This window comes from Triturus cristatus, chromosome 5_2 (genome assembly GCF_964204655.1).
Source record: "Triturus cristatus chromosome 5_2, aTriCri1.1, whole genome shotgun sequence".
Taxonomy (NCBI): Eukaryota; Metazoa; Chordata; class Amphibia; order Caudata; family Salamandridae; genus Triturus; species Triturus cristatus.
In genome coordinates, this window is record NC_140588.1 from 622,558,045 (window position 1) to 622,571,648 (window position 13,604).

At 47.0% G+C, this 13,604-nt stretch overlaps 1 protein-coding gene across 6 annotated transcripts in view; it reads right to left on the minus strand.

Moving 5' to 3' along the window:
• The window catches only part of CSTF2 (cleavage stimulation factor subunit 2), a 446,855-nt gene that overhangs the window by 27,554 nt on the left and 405,697 nt on the right, over positions 1 to 13,604 (minus strand). For all 6 annotated transcript variants that reach the window (XM_085607739.1, XM_085607738.1, XM_085607736.1 and 3 more), the window contains 2 exons: positions 11,536 to 11,613; positions 9,414 to 9,564 (listed from right to left, as the gene is read on the minus strand). In XM_085607739.1, the coding sequence (XP_085463865.1) occupies positions 9,442 to 9,564; positions 11,536 to 11,613 (201 nt within the window). In that variant the 3' untranslated portion in view covers positions 9,414 to 9,441. The remainder of the gene's footprint in view (positions 1 to 9,413; positions 9,565 to 11,535; positions 11,614 to 13,604) is intronic.

A 13,604-nucleotide genomic window follows, 5' to 3' on the forward strand; every position in this document is an offset into this window, starting at 1 on the left:
GAGGTCCAGTATTGGCCTGAGAGTATCGTCCTTCTTGGGGATTAGAAAGTACAGGGAGTAAACCAATGTCCCTTGATGCTGTAGGGGAACTGGTTCTATTGCGTGCTTTTGAAGCAGTGAGAGAACTTCTTGTTTGAGAAGCGTTATGCTGTTTGGGCGGTATGCTGTGGGGAGTTGCTGTAAGTTCCAAGTAGTAACCATACTGGATAATTTGTCTGATTCACCTGTCTGTAGTGATGGGATTCCTGACAGGTAGGAACCGTGAGAGTCTTCCTCTGACCGGAGTTGAATGGTCTGGAGGGAGTGGAGGGAAGTCATTGTTTTTTTAGTGGGGGAGGTGTGAGTGTTGCTACCTCGGCCTCTCCCTTTGTTGTTACTTCCCCTGTACCCACCTCTGAAATATCCTTTGTTGGGGGATGTGTGTGTGGGACTTTTATAGGAAGAGGAAGCAGTGTCTTTGCTGATGTTCTTGGATTCGCCCCATAAAAGGAGTCTCGTGTAGATGGAGACTGTAATGCTCCCATAGATTTTGTAGTCTTAGTGTCTTTTTTCATTTTCTCTAGGGCTGTGTCAACAGCTGGGCCAAAAAGTTGTTCCTGATTGAACGGCTGATTCAGGATAGTAGTCTGCACTTCTTGTTTGAACCCAGAAAGGCCCAACCATGCATGCCTTCATAATAACACACTAGTGTTGATTGATCTAGATGCAGTGTCTGCTGCATCAAGGGCAAATTTAATGGATGCGTTTGTGATTAACTTGCCCTCCTGAATCAAATCATAGGCTTTGGCCTTGTATTGGTCAAGGAAATGCTGAATTAGGCCCTCAAGCTCGTTGTAGTGAGCCCTATCATATCTGACAAGTAGTGCTAGTGCATTAGCTATCCTCCAGGTATTAGCTGCTTGGGAGGCAACTCGTTTGCCTGAAGCCTGTAGTAATTTAGACTCTTTGTCTGGAGGTGGAGCATCACCGGAGGTCTGAGAGTTGGCACGCTTCCTAGCATTGGTCAGTACCAGGTAATCTGAGGGGAGTTGGCTTTTATGTAGGTGGGATCATTAGGGGCGGGTTTATATTTTTTATCAATTAGAGGATTGAGAATCCTGGTCCTGACAGGGTCTTTGAAGACGTCTAGAGCGTGTTTGATGACCCCTTTCAGCATGGGTAATGTTTGTACTGTCTTTTGTGACTGTGCAAAAGTGTCTCCCAGGAAGTCTTCCTCTGTGGGGTCTGAATGCATTTGAACGCCATGATATTGGGCAGCCCTATGAAAGAATTGACTAAACCCAATGTTGTCATCTGGGGGAGATGGCCTTGTTGGGTATGCATCTGGATCAGGAAGGTCTGGAGGATCTACAGGGTCATTGTAGTCATCCCATGTGTCCTGTGGTATGTTAGTGTCGTCATCAGGATCATCGAAAGGGTCATTGTGTCCACCCCTACCCCCTAGGTCATCATCATCCTGTGGTGGTGGTGAGTATGGAGGAAGTATGGGAGACTTTGGAGGAGAGAAAGGCTTAGTAGGAAGAACAGGAGAAGAGGGTCTCAATGGCGAAGTTGCACAGTCTTTTTTTTTACAGGCACCTCAGGAATGTCTGGGGTGTCCAATTTCCTCTTGTTCTTGGAAATACTAACAATATGGCCTGTTTTAGAGTCCACATGCAGTGTTTTCTGTTTCGGACCGATAGGATCTGGTAGAAACAGTTCTTCCTCGTTGGTGTCTCCTTTCGGCATCGATTTTTTCGGTTCCGAATGTGGTTTAGATTTCTGCTCTGGAGCCTTAGAAGGGGTTTTTGGGTCCTTCGGCGTCAAGTCCGAAATCTTTTTAGGATCCGAAGGTTGTCGAGGTTTCTTTGGATCCGAGGCCTTTTGTTCTTTCGGTGCCTAGGCGCTTGGTGCCGAGGCCTTTTTGGAGACAGCGGGAGTTGGATGTGTTCCCGCTTTCGTCACCCACGGTGTTTTGGGGGCACCGACATGGGGCTTGCTCGGTCCAGAGCTGCCGGAAGGCTTGTCCTTTATCTTCGGAGCCGGGCCCAGGGGCGGGGCTTCTGAAGCTTGTTTTCGGTCGCGACTGGGGCCAGCCGGCGAAGTCTTGACCAGGGCCTTCTTTTTTTTCGGGTGGAGTTGGGGTAGGGGCAGTTGTACTCACTCGTTGACCAGGAGTGATGTGGTCGTCTGAGTCCGAGTAGTCTGCTTCGGACACGATTGCCAGGTCCTCAGAATCCTCCTCCGGGACATTGGGGCCTTCATCGAAAATGTCCACTGGTGCCGGAGCTGCTCGCTGCGCCATGACGTGTCATCGGGCCCGGCGATCACAGATGGTCTTCTTGGATCGAAAAGAGGCGCAGGCCTGGCAATTGTTCTCGTCGTTATCGGGCGAGAGACACAGGTTACAGACCTTGTGATGGTCACTGTGTGGGAATTTTGCTCCACACTGGGGGCATTTTTTGAAGGGAGTCCTTTCCATGAGCTGTAGGCACGAACGGCGTCGATAGGCCCAGCGGCCAGTGTCGACGACAGGAATCGAGTAGCTCAGATGTGCATCGAAGATCACGCGATCGAAAACAATACCGTCGAGTTGTAGATAGTTTGCGTGTCAAAAAGGTTTGGAGAATAAGGTGCCGAACCGGAGCGCAAAAGTTACACCCGAACCCAATGGCGGAAAAAAACAATCTGAGGATGAAGTCGATGCCCATGCACACTATCGTCCAAAAGACTCTTCCAAAACAACAACAAGGTGCAAGCATCCGAGCCCAACACCAGATGGTGATCTATGCATAGTGTACAATCTGCAGCTCATATGCCTCGAACATTAATATCCCAGTTTTTATGAGGTCTGTATAAAGTGGGTTTTTGATTGAGTGGGGTGTTAACCCTCGTCAAGCAATAACCACCATCCTTCTCAGGATGAACTACAAAATTCACTAAATTAACTTATGCTTAACCCTCTGGAAGCTTGGCACACAATCGGTCAGACTTAACTTCGGGAAGCTGTGTTAAGTATTTATGCAGCATACAAACAGGAATAAAGTGGGAATTCTCTGGTTGCAACAAAAACTACAGGCTTAGGGATGACTATCTTCTGGAGGTGACCACTGGTTAGAGAGGTAAGTTGGGATGCCTGGGGATGCTGAGACACCGTTGGTTGGGCCATCCAAGGCCGTAGGACGATGGGTGCAGGGGTGTCTTTAGCGTCGGGTTTTCTTATCAGCACCGGTCACGGTTGGGGGGGGGGGGCGGGGGGGGGGGGGGGGGGGGGGTATTGATCCTCCAGAAAGAGGCTGCGGGCTTCGCTTGGAGATTCGAGGCAGGTCAGGATTGCCAAGGAGACCTCCTCGTGGTGTTGGGCCACTCGTACTCGGGCCGTGGGCGTCCAGTACAGAGTGGTGCAGACTCATGGTTTTGGCTGGGCTCGGAGTCTGTGGGTGAGCAAATCCGGTGCTCACGGGAGACAAAGTCTTTGGCTTTGAAGGCAGGGCAGGTCCTTCAGGTTCTTGAGGCTGCTGGTAGAAGGACACACCGGGATTTCACTGAAGCAGGTTCGAGGTGGGGATAGGCAAGTAGGGCTGGGGCCAAGTCTGGGGGGGGGGGGGGGGGGGAGTCCTCTTTTTAGTTGCACCACAGCTTCTTCAGACCTTCTTCTCTTCTTCTGGTTGGTTCTTGTCTGAGGAGGCAAGGTTCAGGGTTGCCCCCAAATACTAGATTTAGGGGTGTTACAGGGAAGTAAACGTCTGGACCAATGGGTCCCTTCCTTGGGATGGATACACCCCCTAATATGCCACCCTCCAGTGGGAGAAGGGCATATGGCTCTCTCTGGTTGGCTGCGTCCCTCCATCTGCAACATGGATGGGACAAAGTTGTGCTTCACCTTGCCTCTCCCACCGGAGGGGAGGGAGTGGCAAAGTTGGACATACCTCCCTTTCTCACTTGGTTTTCCCGCCGATTCTCCCGCCCAAAGTGGGGGATAGAATCGGAGGGGGCCAGTTGTTGGAATCAGCAAATGGCTGGGGTAGCTAACAAAGGCGGCAAGCCTTTGAAGCTTCCCCTTCGTGGACCCTGCCCATTCTGGGAGAGGAGGCTAGGCACCTCGTCCCAGGTTGTGCGTTGTTTCAGATCCCCAAGAACAGCAGGCTCTTGACCCAGGGGTCCAGAAAAATGTCTGGTGGTGGCAGCTGGCGAGCAGCCACTCAGCCAGGACACTAGACTTAGGCCTTTTTTCAGGGGGCATCTCTAAGATGCCCTCTGAGTAAATTTTCTTTAAATCCCAAACTGGCTTCAATGTGGGGTTAATAATGTGCTGAGAAGTTTGACACCAAAATTCCCAATTTTCAGTAAAGCCATTATGGTGCTGTGTAGTTCGTAATGACAATCTCCCAGCACCATATACTCGGGGGGAGGGTAGTAACCGCATGGTTTAGTAGCCCATTAAGTACTAGCTTACGCTCTCCTAACACCCCCCTAAATTCAGTATTTAGGGGAGCCCCTGACACCAGAAGAATAGATTCTGCCAACCTATGAAGGACACGAAGAGCTGCAAAAACAAAAGAATGTAAAGAGCACCTGACTTGCCCCTAGCCCCACTAAACTACTTTTCGCTCTCCATCTAAACTGAGCCAAAGATGTCTCGCCCTGCAGCGGTGTGCCTCCAAAGCCCGGGAGGACTGCCTGCCTTCAATAAAGACCAAGACCTCCTGAAGTACAGCAGAACTGTTCCCTGCATCCTGCAGAAACTTCAAAAGAAAAGGCTCCGAGGACTCCGGAACTGCCAAATCCAGACACCTGAAGCCACCACTACACAAGTGCCACTCAGCCCGAGTTGAAGTGGGCCAACTGTGTCATCAAGGCCCTCCAGAGCCCGTATTGTGAGAAAGTGCCATCTTTCTTGCATGGTATGCCCCCACTTTTTGCTAAATTGCTGAATGAACTTCGATTGAGTGTACCCTGGGTTCCTGCCAATCAGGTGCCCAGGGCCTATGTTCCTTCCTTAAACCACACAAACTCCAAATTGGCAAACCCTAGTCACATGTCAGCCCCTAGTAAGTGGTACCCTAGGTACCCAGGGCCTTGTGGCCAGGGAAGGCCTCTAAGGGCTGCAGCACTCATTGTGCCACCCTCAGAGGCCCTGTACCCTTACACACACTGCCCTTGCAGGCTGAGTGTCTGGGTGCAGGACAAAACAAAGAGTCGACATGGCACACATCACTGTGTACCATGCCCATCACCTACACTGCCAAGGCATATGTCAGCCACCCCTCTAGCTGGGTGCATTACGCCTATGGTGTGGGCACAGGAGCAGGAGCCCTGTGCCCCTACAGTACCCGGGTCCATTCCTGGGCACTGTAAGTGCAGTGCTGTCATTTAAGAGTACATGGTGCTGAGAGCTTGTCAAACACGAGCTCCACAGCACCATATTGGCACCACTGAAGCCTGGGAAGTTTAGTATCAAACTTCTCAGCACATTGAACCCACACTGATGCCAGTGTAGGATTTAATGTACTAAGCACCCCAGAGGGCATCTTAGAGATGCCCCCTTACAGCTAACTTACAATCCACGTCTGCTCTGAGGCTGCCCAGGCTGCCACACAGCAGACACGTTGCTGGACCCCTGGGTGGGAGAGCCCCTGCTCTCCCGGGCCTGCAACAATGCACATCCTGGGTGAGGTGAGAAATCTCCTCCCCCAGGATGAGCAAAGGGAAGCTTCAAAGGCAGGCCGCCATTTGGAGTTTCCCCAGGCCACTGCAACCCCCCACTCTGGCGGGAAGCTTGGCCGGAAACCCCATACAAGGACAGGGGATGTGCCAGCCTGCCCACCCCACCCCTCAGGTGGGGGAGGCGAGGTGAAGCACATCTCCGGGCTCTCGCCATCTTGAAGATGGGAGGCCCTACCCTATCAGGATTAGGCTACTGCCCCCCTCCCACAGGAGAGAGGCAGGATAGGGGGTGTACCCACCCCAGGACAAGGACCCATTGGTCCCTGGCCTTCACCTACCTGCAACGCCCCTAAATCTAGTATTTAGGGGCACCCTGAACCTTCCTTCCTTAGTTTCCAGATAGAAAATTACAAGAAGAGCAAGAAGAACAAAGACCTGCCCTGCAGCTGCTAAAAAGAGAAGACACCAACTGCTTAGGCCCCAGCCCTACCGGCCTGTCGACTCTCGAACCTGCACCAGCGCGGCATCTCTCGTGGCCAGCAACCTCACCAACCCCGGAGGACCTGGCTACCTTTTGGCTCTAAGCCCCTGGGACTCCCATGAGTAGAGACTCTACTCAAGAAACCTATTTTTAACCCCTGGCAGCAGCCCGGGACCGCGGACCCAACACACTCTGCACCAGCCAAGCCTGGCCAGTGCTGGAGTGGACAAAGACCCTGAGGACGACCCCACGGCGACTGTGACCCCGAGTCCGGCACCCAAGGACCCCCCTCGACATCCCGGAAGAAGCCTGCAGCCTCAGAACCAAGTGCCACCCCAACCGCGATCAACCAGAGGGTAAGATTCCCGACGTCAAAAGGCACCCCTGCACCCGGCGCCCTGCGGCCCCCTGTGCCCAATCCCGGGGTACCCACCTAACCTACAACTACCCAACTTACCTCTCGAAGTGGTGGTGGCACCTGAAACATCCTCGTCCCCGAGCCTGCAGCCTTTTTCCAAACCGGAACATTCCCATTGATTTCCATTGAGCGCCCGAAGGCTCAAAAGCACCCTGCACCCAGCCGCCCGAGTGGCCCTGGCAGTGCCCTCTCTACACTAACCTACTTCCCCACTTGCCCTGAGTAAGTGACCAGGAGCCCAGCTCCCACAGCCGCGTGGCTTGCCAGACAGCAGCCACCAACCAAGGCCCCCCTATCCCTCATAGGATAACATTGGGCCTAACTCTCTCTGCACCCGGCCGTCCTGAAACCGCTGAGGGTGAACCAACTGTACCTACCGGACACTGGGGGACCCCTGAGTCCATGCCCGGAATTTCAACTCTGCCAGTCGAGTACTTACCCTTAAACCGCTAACTTCATTTTCCTCATAGGGTAACATTGACTGGCTTTTTCTTCAAAAATCTTCTAAGTGTGAACTTTTCAAAACTGCAAAAATTCACCAAAAATCTGTCAAGTGACAAAAACGAATTTACTCACCTGCTCCTAGGTGAGCTCCCAGTGCTGGATCTTGGTGCCCAGCCCTGACTCTGAAAAGTGTTCACAACTATACTTACCTCTAACTCATTTTTCTCCCATAGGAAACCATTGTCTGCTTTTCTGTGAAATTTCTTCTGTCTATTTTTGCAAATTTGAAATATTCTTTTAAAATCGTACCATTTCTGCAAACGAAATTACTTACCTGCTTTTGATAAGGACCCCAGTCCTGGGTCTAGGCACCCAGTCCTGGATTACTAAAGTAACGATAAAGTACTCTACCTGCAATGTGAATTTCTTGCCATAGAGATCCATCGAATGTTTTCTTTGAAATATTTTCTAAGTGCTAACTTTTGAAATAGCTAAATATTATTTAAAAATCATTACAGTTATTAAGTCGACTTTCATCACTTGATTCTGAATACTGACCCAAGGCTGGTTCTAGGAGCCAGACCTGGAATTCCAAAAGTAATCTGAAAAGTAATTTATTACAAATAACCTGAATTTACCATTGAGCTCAATGCATTGTTATGTTTAGGAAATAGGATTGTTTATTGCAACCAACTGTGACTGTTTACACAAATTTATTGCTTAAGACAAAAGTATTTATATTCAATCTCTCATTCTGAGAAAGTATATTTTTACCCCCTTTGTGGTTCTAAAAATAAAACAAGCATATATTTTATATATATAAACCATTGGCCTAGAGTTCAGTTATTGAGTGTGTGAAACCATTTGCTGACTGAGTGTGTACAATAAATGCTTTACACTGTCCTCTGGTACTGCCTTACTGCTCGACCAAGCTACCACTTTTGAGAGTAAGGTCATACCTAACTTTGACCTCTATCAGCCTCTGGGGGACTGTGGACTCTGTACACCCTGTACCTATTAGGGAACAGTATATACAGAGCCACTTTCTCACACGTATCCATCGTGGTTTCATACCTCGTGGACCCACGGACGTCGCCTGCAGCCTCTGCATGCAGGCCCCCTGTAACACAACTGCTCCCAGCAAGTAAACCAGACATCTAAAGTCACCTCTGCATCCGTTGCCCCTGGACCGTAGAGAAGAGGACCAAAGGTGTACCAACATCTCTGAGCAGTGAAAGGCCAGAGCCCCCCGTTGGTTCAGCCCGACTGGCCTTTCCAGCCAGAACCTGCAGCCTCTTCTTGCAGTGACTAATCTCCATGGTACAACACTGAAAAGCTTTCTAGTCGTCCTTTTTGCTGGACGGGGAAATAACCTCTTCAGGCAGTGGAAGGCGTTAGAAGACTGTAGCTCTCAACAGCAAAAAGAACTACAAGAAAGCTTTTCAGCTCCGAACTTTAACTTTTGCCCCATCTAGTTCTATTGGATCGAGACTTCACCTTGATTGGAGGCATTTATTCCCTTTGCAGGCACTGGGAGGCCTTAAAAACATCAGCCCCCAGGGGCAAACAGGAAGACCAGGAAGCTTTGTTATATTCTTTCTCTTGACCTCGGTGGGAGGTCTTTCTATATGTTTTCTAACCTGCGTTGCATATCTTTTGATGTGGGATTTGGACTACAGCTGACCCATTAATTTTAGAAAGCGGATTGCTTTCTGCTGGATTTTTCTTTAATTGGCATTCGTGTGAGGGAAAAAGTTTGTTGTCTTGAAGAAGGTGGTTGTAAACGAATTATCTACCGAAAGGCATTGGCGCTTATACTGTGCTAAGTTTGAAGAACAGATGAGCACACCTAAAAAAAGGAGCTTATTGCCATCATGTGTCGTAGTTGTTGATTTCCAGAAATTATAACAATTCAAATGACAGATGTAATTGTCTTGTATGTCTTCTCTCCTTTTTATCCTATTTTTAATGATTTTGTTTTGTATTTGCTGTGCACCTTTAAACACTTTTTATTCTTTCTGTATGATGCAATTTTAAGCTTGTAAAAGGTCCCTTACAAATAAATCTGTAATGATATATGGTTTGATATTTATATTAAAGCCTTGAGATAAAAACAATTAGTGAAGTTTGCGGCATTTGACTCATTCGGGATTGGGGTTATGAGTGCCTGACACATAAATTTTGGATGTGGTGGTTTGAATGTAGGACAGATGACAGTGTGGACACAAAAGAAAATATTTACAACTTGACAGCCTTTTATGGAGCCCTGTACCTTTGGATTTTGGGGTTCCTATCATTGCACTTATTTAGATTTCAATTTATACCAGAATCCTTAAAATCTCAGCTGCAAAGGTATTTGTGTCTGCATTTACAGTAAATGTGTGCTGTCTTATCAGCAACCTAGTCAACAACATTTTCACTCACATGTGTTGTCCAAATAGTCAGACGGTCATCACGGTGCACCAGTGGATTTCTGTATCTGCTCTTTCAAGATAAGGATGCTTTGTCTTTGTTCTGGTGGTAACATAGCAATCTGGTCTGGCGTTAATTGAAGAACCTGCATGATCAGTGCAGCCTGCAGAGAGGAAGTTAGAAGATAGTCAGACACTAAATACTTTATCAAATTTAATTATATAATCCACAACTAAAAATATATTCAACTACTGCATGTTTCAGGCATTTTTAAATATAATGGACTGTTTGTCTATTTCTTTAAAAAAAGGGTTTTATGTTTACCATGTTCAAATGGGATTTTTCAATTTGTAATCTCCATACACAATTGTAGAATAAAATGTCTAACAAACATATAAATAACTTTTTTAATAACATTTTCGTAAACACCACTGATAGTGTTTGAGTTATGGGCGGGGGGGGGGGAAGGGTGGAGTTGATGGAGAAAGAATAAGCGTATCTGATAAAGTCTTAAATGATTACTTTAAAAAAAAAAAAAAACAGCAAGCATTTTCTCACATCAAGGAGTCCAACAGAGTAGTTCAATTCTGGAGAATCCCAGTCGTCGTGTGTTTTTATCCCATTGTTTTAACAGCACAATAAAGTTTCTTTGCTGCTAGCCTACAGTGTAGAGTTCCTACCTCCACATTGCTGTCGTTCATGAACATTAGCATACTGTATGGTAATACTTTATAATAGCCACATTTCTGCTTCTGTTGCTTCTCATAAAAGTAAGCACTTTGAAATAATGTTAATATCAAAGTTTCAGACCTTTTCTCTAGCACTTTTTTAATTACTTTTTTCCCTCATGAGATTGGACTTCCAAATGATCAGATTGGAAACCTTGTTATCAGCACTGTGTAACACTGGCCAACTGTCTCCTCTGCAACACAAATTTAAGAAACCTTAAAGGTTACCAAATCATTTTAAGTCTCCTTCAAAATAAGGATCCCCAACGCTAGTGTGGACAAAACTCAGTTTTCACAGATCTTTAAGGAGGCAGCATAGAAGCAAACATATTGTCAGCCCTAGCAACATCCCAATATTTTAGTACAAAAGGTCTTTTTTTTCTGTCACCATCTCAAAGACGGGGAGAAACGCCCTTAAGTCTTGGGACCCTAATGCAGCGCATCTGAGGAAATAATGTTGCAACTTTCTTTCATTCCATGATAACCCCAGAAAATCTGATCTAATTTTTTACAGCCTGTGTAAATTCACTTAAACCCAACATATCACAAGTAATGTGAATGCACAAACAATACATGAATTTGGAAAGTTCAACATCCCCATATCTTATCTTTGTGCTGAATAACAGATGCATATTGTCACCTTACTCAATGGTACTAACATAACAAACGTGTATTTCCAAAGGGCACTTTCACCCAAGGGTATCTTGGTGCTGAACTACAGATGTTTATTGTTGTCCAACTCAATGGTACTCATTTTATCGACCTTAGAAGGATGAAAGGCTGAGTGGACCTGCTGGGATTTGAACTTGTGACCATGAGGTCGAACACAGGCCCCTACAGTTGACACAGTCCATTAAGCTACCAGACCCAGCTTCACTCTACCGTCAACAGGGTCAAACAAGGATCCATGAAGTCTATGCATTAGTCCACTGCACCAACAAACAAGCACAATCAGTCTCTAACTCAGCCTTTATTAAGCTCAATACGTTGTGAGCAATTCCAAAGAACCTCAAAGAAAAATAAACCAACACAAATTGAAAAGCTCATTAATACATCAGAATCATATCAAAATCAGTGCTTGACCCCATCAACTAAAACAATTAATGTAGTGGGAAGAATGACCCCCCCTTGAACGGGGAAAGGGTTTCTAAATTTCATACATTTGAAAGGACTTCCTATAACCACCATTCTCCTTCATGGGAGTCTCACACTATAGTACTGTTTAATTTTTCTCCAGTTGTTCGTGAAGAAACATTTGTACAGCATCTGAAGGGAGGATCCCATGCAGGGAAGCAGAGTCCAAGATATGACACGGGATGGATTCTACTACATAAGAATACACAGGGTTCTATTACATTGGATTTCTTAAGTACGTTACTGTCCTAAGCACACTGTCATTTTCTTACCTTTTCATGATCTTGGGGTGTTACTTGGTTCTGTCCAGGACTGAAGCCCCCTTGACCTCCGCCCTGAATACTAGGAACCTGAAATGGAATGAAATGCATATTTATAAAGCGCTTGATTGCCCAGACGCATATTGACGCTGCCAATACTTAAGGATGCGAAAAAACAGAAGCAGTTTATACTAGGGGAGCAGTCAAGGTCAGAGAAATCCATTGGTAGAACAGCTATGTTTTTAAAACTTTCATGACTCCCACAGAGCATGGGTATACGTAGAGCAATCTGCACAAACTCATTAGTAATTTCCAGTTTCATTCTCTAAATCTAGCTTGTTTCACATATGGGCCGAGGGCTGCAAAATGGTCCTCCCTACCGCCCACTCATGTGACCGTGGAGAAGGTAATTTTTTTTTTAATGACTTTACACCTGCCCTGTTAAAAAAAGGCGATCCCTGCCCACTGCAAGCTGCTCTGGCTTGTATAAACAGCAGAAACCTTTTAACTGCAGTGGATTAGGCTGGTGTTAAAAGGCCTTTTATACTAATTTCCACCAGGGAAAAGACAGATTCACACCTTAGCCATGAGATGACCCAACCATCAAAGCAAACACAAGGAGATGATGGACGGAGTGCTGAAACTTTTCAAACAGTCACCCCCAGTCACAGATCTGGGTTGAATCCATCATCATTCTTCAGCTCACTTTGCCACCCCAGTTCAGACACAGCTATATGCAAATCAGCCCAACCATCAACAGTTTTCTCTATCCAATCATGAGCATCCTATTTTCAGGTCTTGTAAAATGTCAAAAGAATCCTTGCATGAACTTGGAGCGAAAGTTGCTTATATGTTTATGTTTGGCATTTGTAAGGCGCATATATCACCCGAAGGTCTCATAGCGCCAGCAGATACTCAAATGATAGGCATGAGTCACGCAGAATTAGAAAAGCCATGTTTTCAGGAGTTTGCGAAATTTCTGATGGCTGGGTTCCAGTCTGATGTATAGTAGGAGAGCGTTCCAGCTTTCGGGGGCAATTTTGGAGAAGGATCTATCTCCATTTCTGACAGTTCGTACTTTGGGGACCGTAAGGAGATGCAAGCTGGAGGATCTGAGTGTTCTGGCCGGGCAGTAGTCTGTCAGTTTATTAGCTAGGTAGACTGGGCCTTTGCCGTTCAGAGATTTATGGACTAAACAGCACATTTTAAACTTAATGCGCTTTCTGATGGGAAGCCAGTGAAGCGACTTCAGACAAGGGGCGGAAGAGGTGCGAGCGGGGAGATCAAGAGCCATCTTAGCTACAGTATTTTGAAGGACCTGGAGTTTGTTCAAGAGATTCTCATTTATGGAGGCGAAAAGAGCATTGCCGTAGTCCAGGCGACTAATAATTAGTCCCTGGATTAGAGGCAAGCGAGAGGAAAGGGGAATCCACTTGAAGATTTTCTTTAGGTTGCGCATGAGCCCAAAGCTGGTATGAGAGATATTATTGATATGGTCAGCCAAGGTGAGTTTATTGTCGAGCATTATCCCTAAGTTGCGGGCTGCTGCCTTGGGAGGAGGGCAAGCACCCAGCGATGCTGGCCACCACTCCTCTGACCAATGCCTATGAGCGTTTCCAAAAAGCAAGATCTCTGTCTTGGCCGCATTGAGTAGAAGATAGTTGTTTGACATCCAGTCCTTTACTGCTAGCATGCATTTTTGGAAAGTTGCTTAAGCAATGTACCCTTCTCTGCCCCGGAGATATCAACCCCTCATACACACAATACTTCAAATGTAAACAGGTAAGTAGTCTGGTGGCACTGGCAAGCAGACCCAGGCCAATACACTAAGTCCTGTCTGGGAGGTGGTCACATCTCCCTGTGACAGGAAATCTATTGTTCTACCTTCCCCTGTTTGAGCCTGGGTCAGTAGCAGGCCGGCAGAATCAGGTCTGTGGTCGGCAGCACCACTAGCTTGCTGTTAGACCATGAAAGGATGGTACAGGGAATACAAGTGGGCTCCTAGGGGAGCCCCCAGTACAGGCCTTTGAAGCTTCCCCTTGGATCACTGGCCCATCCTGGGGGAGGCGGTTTGACACCTC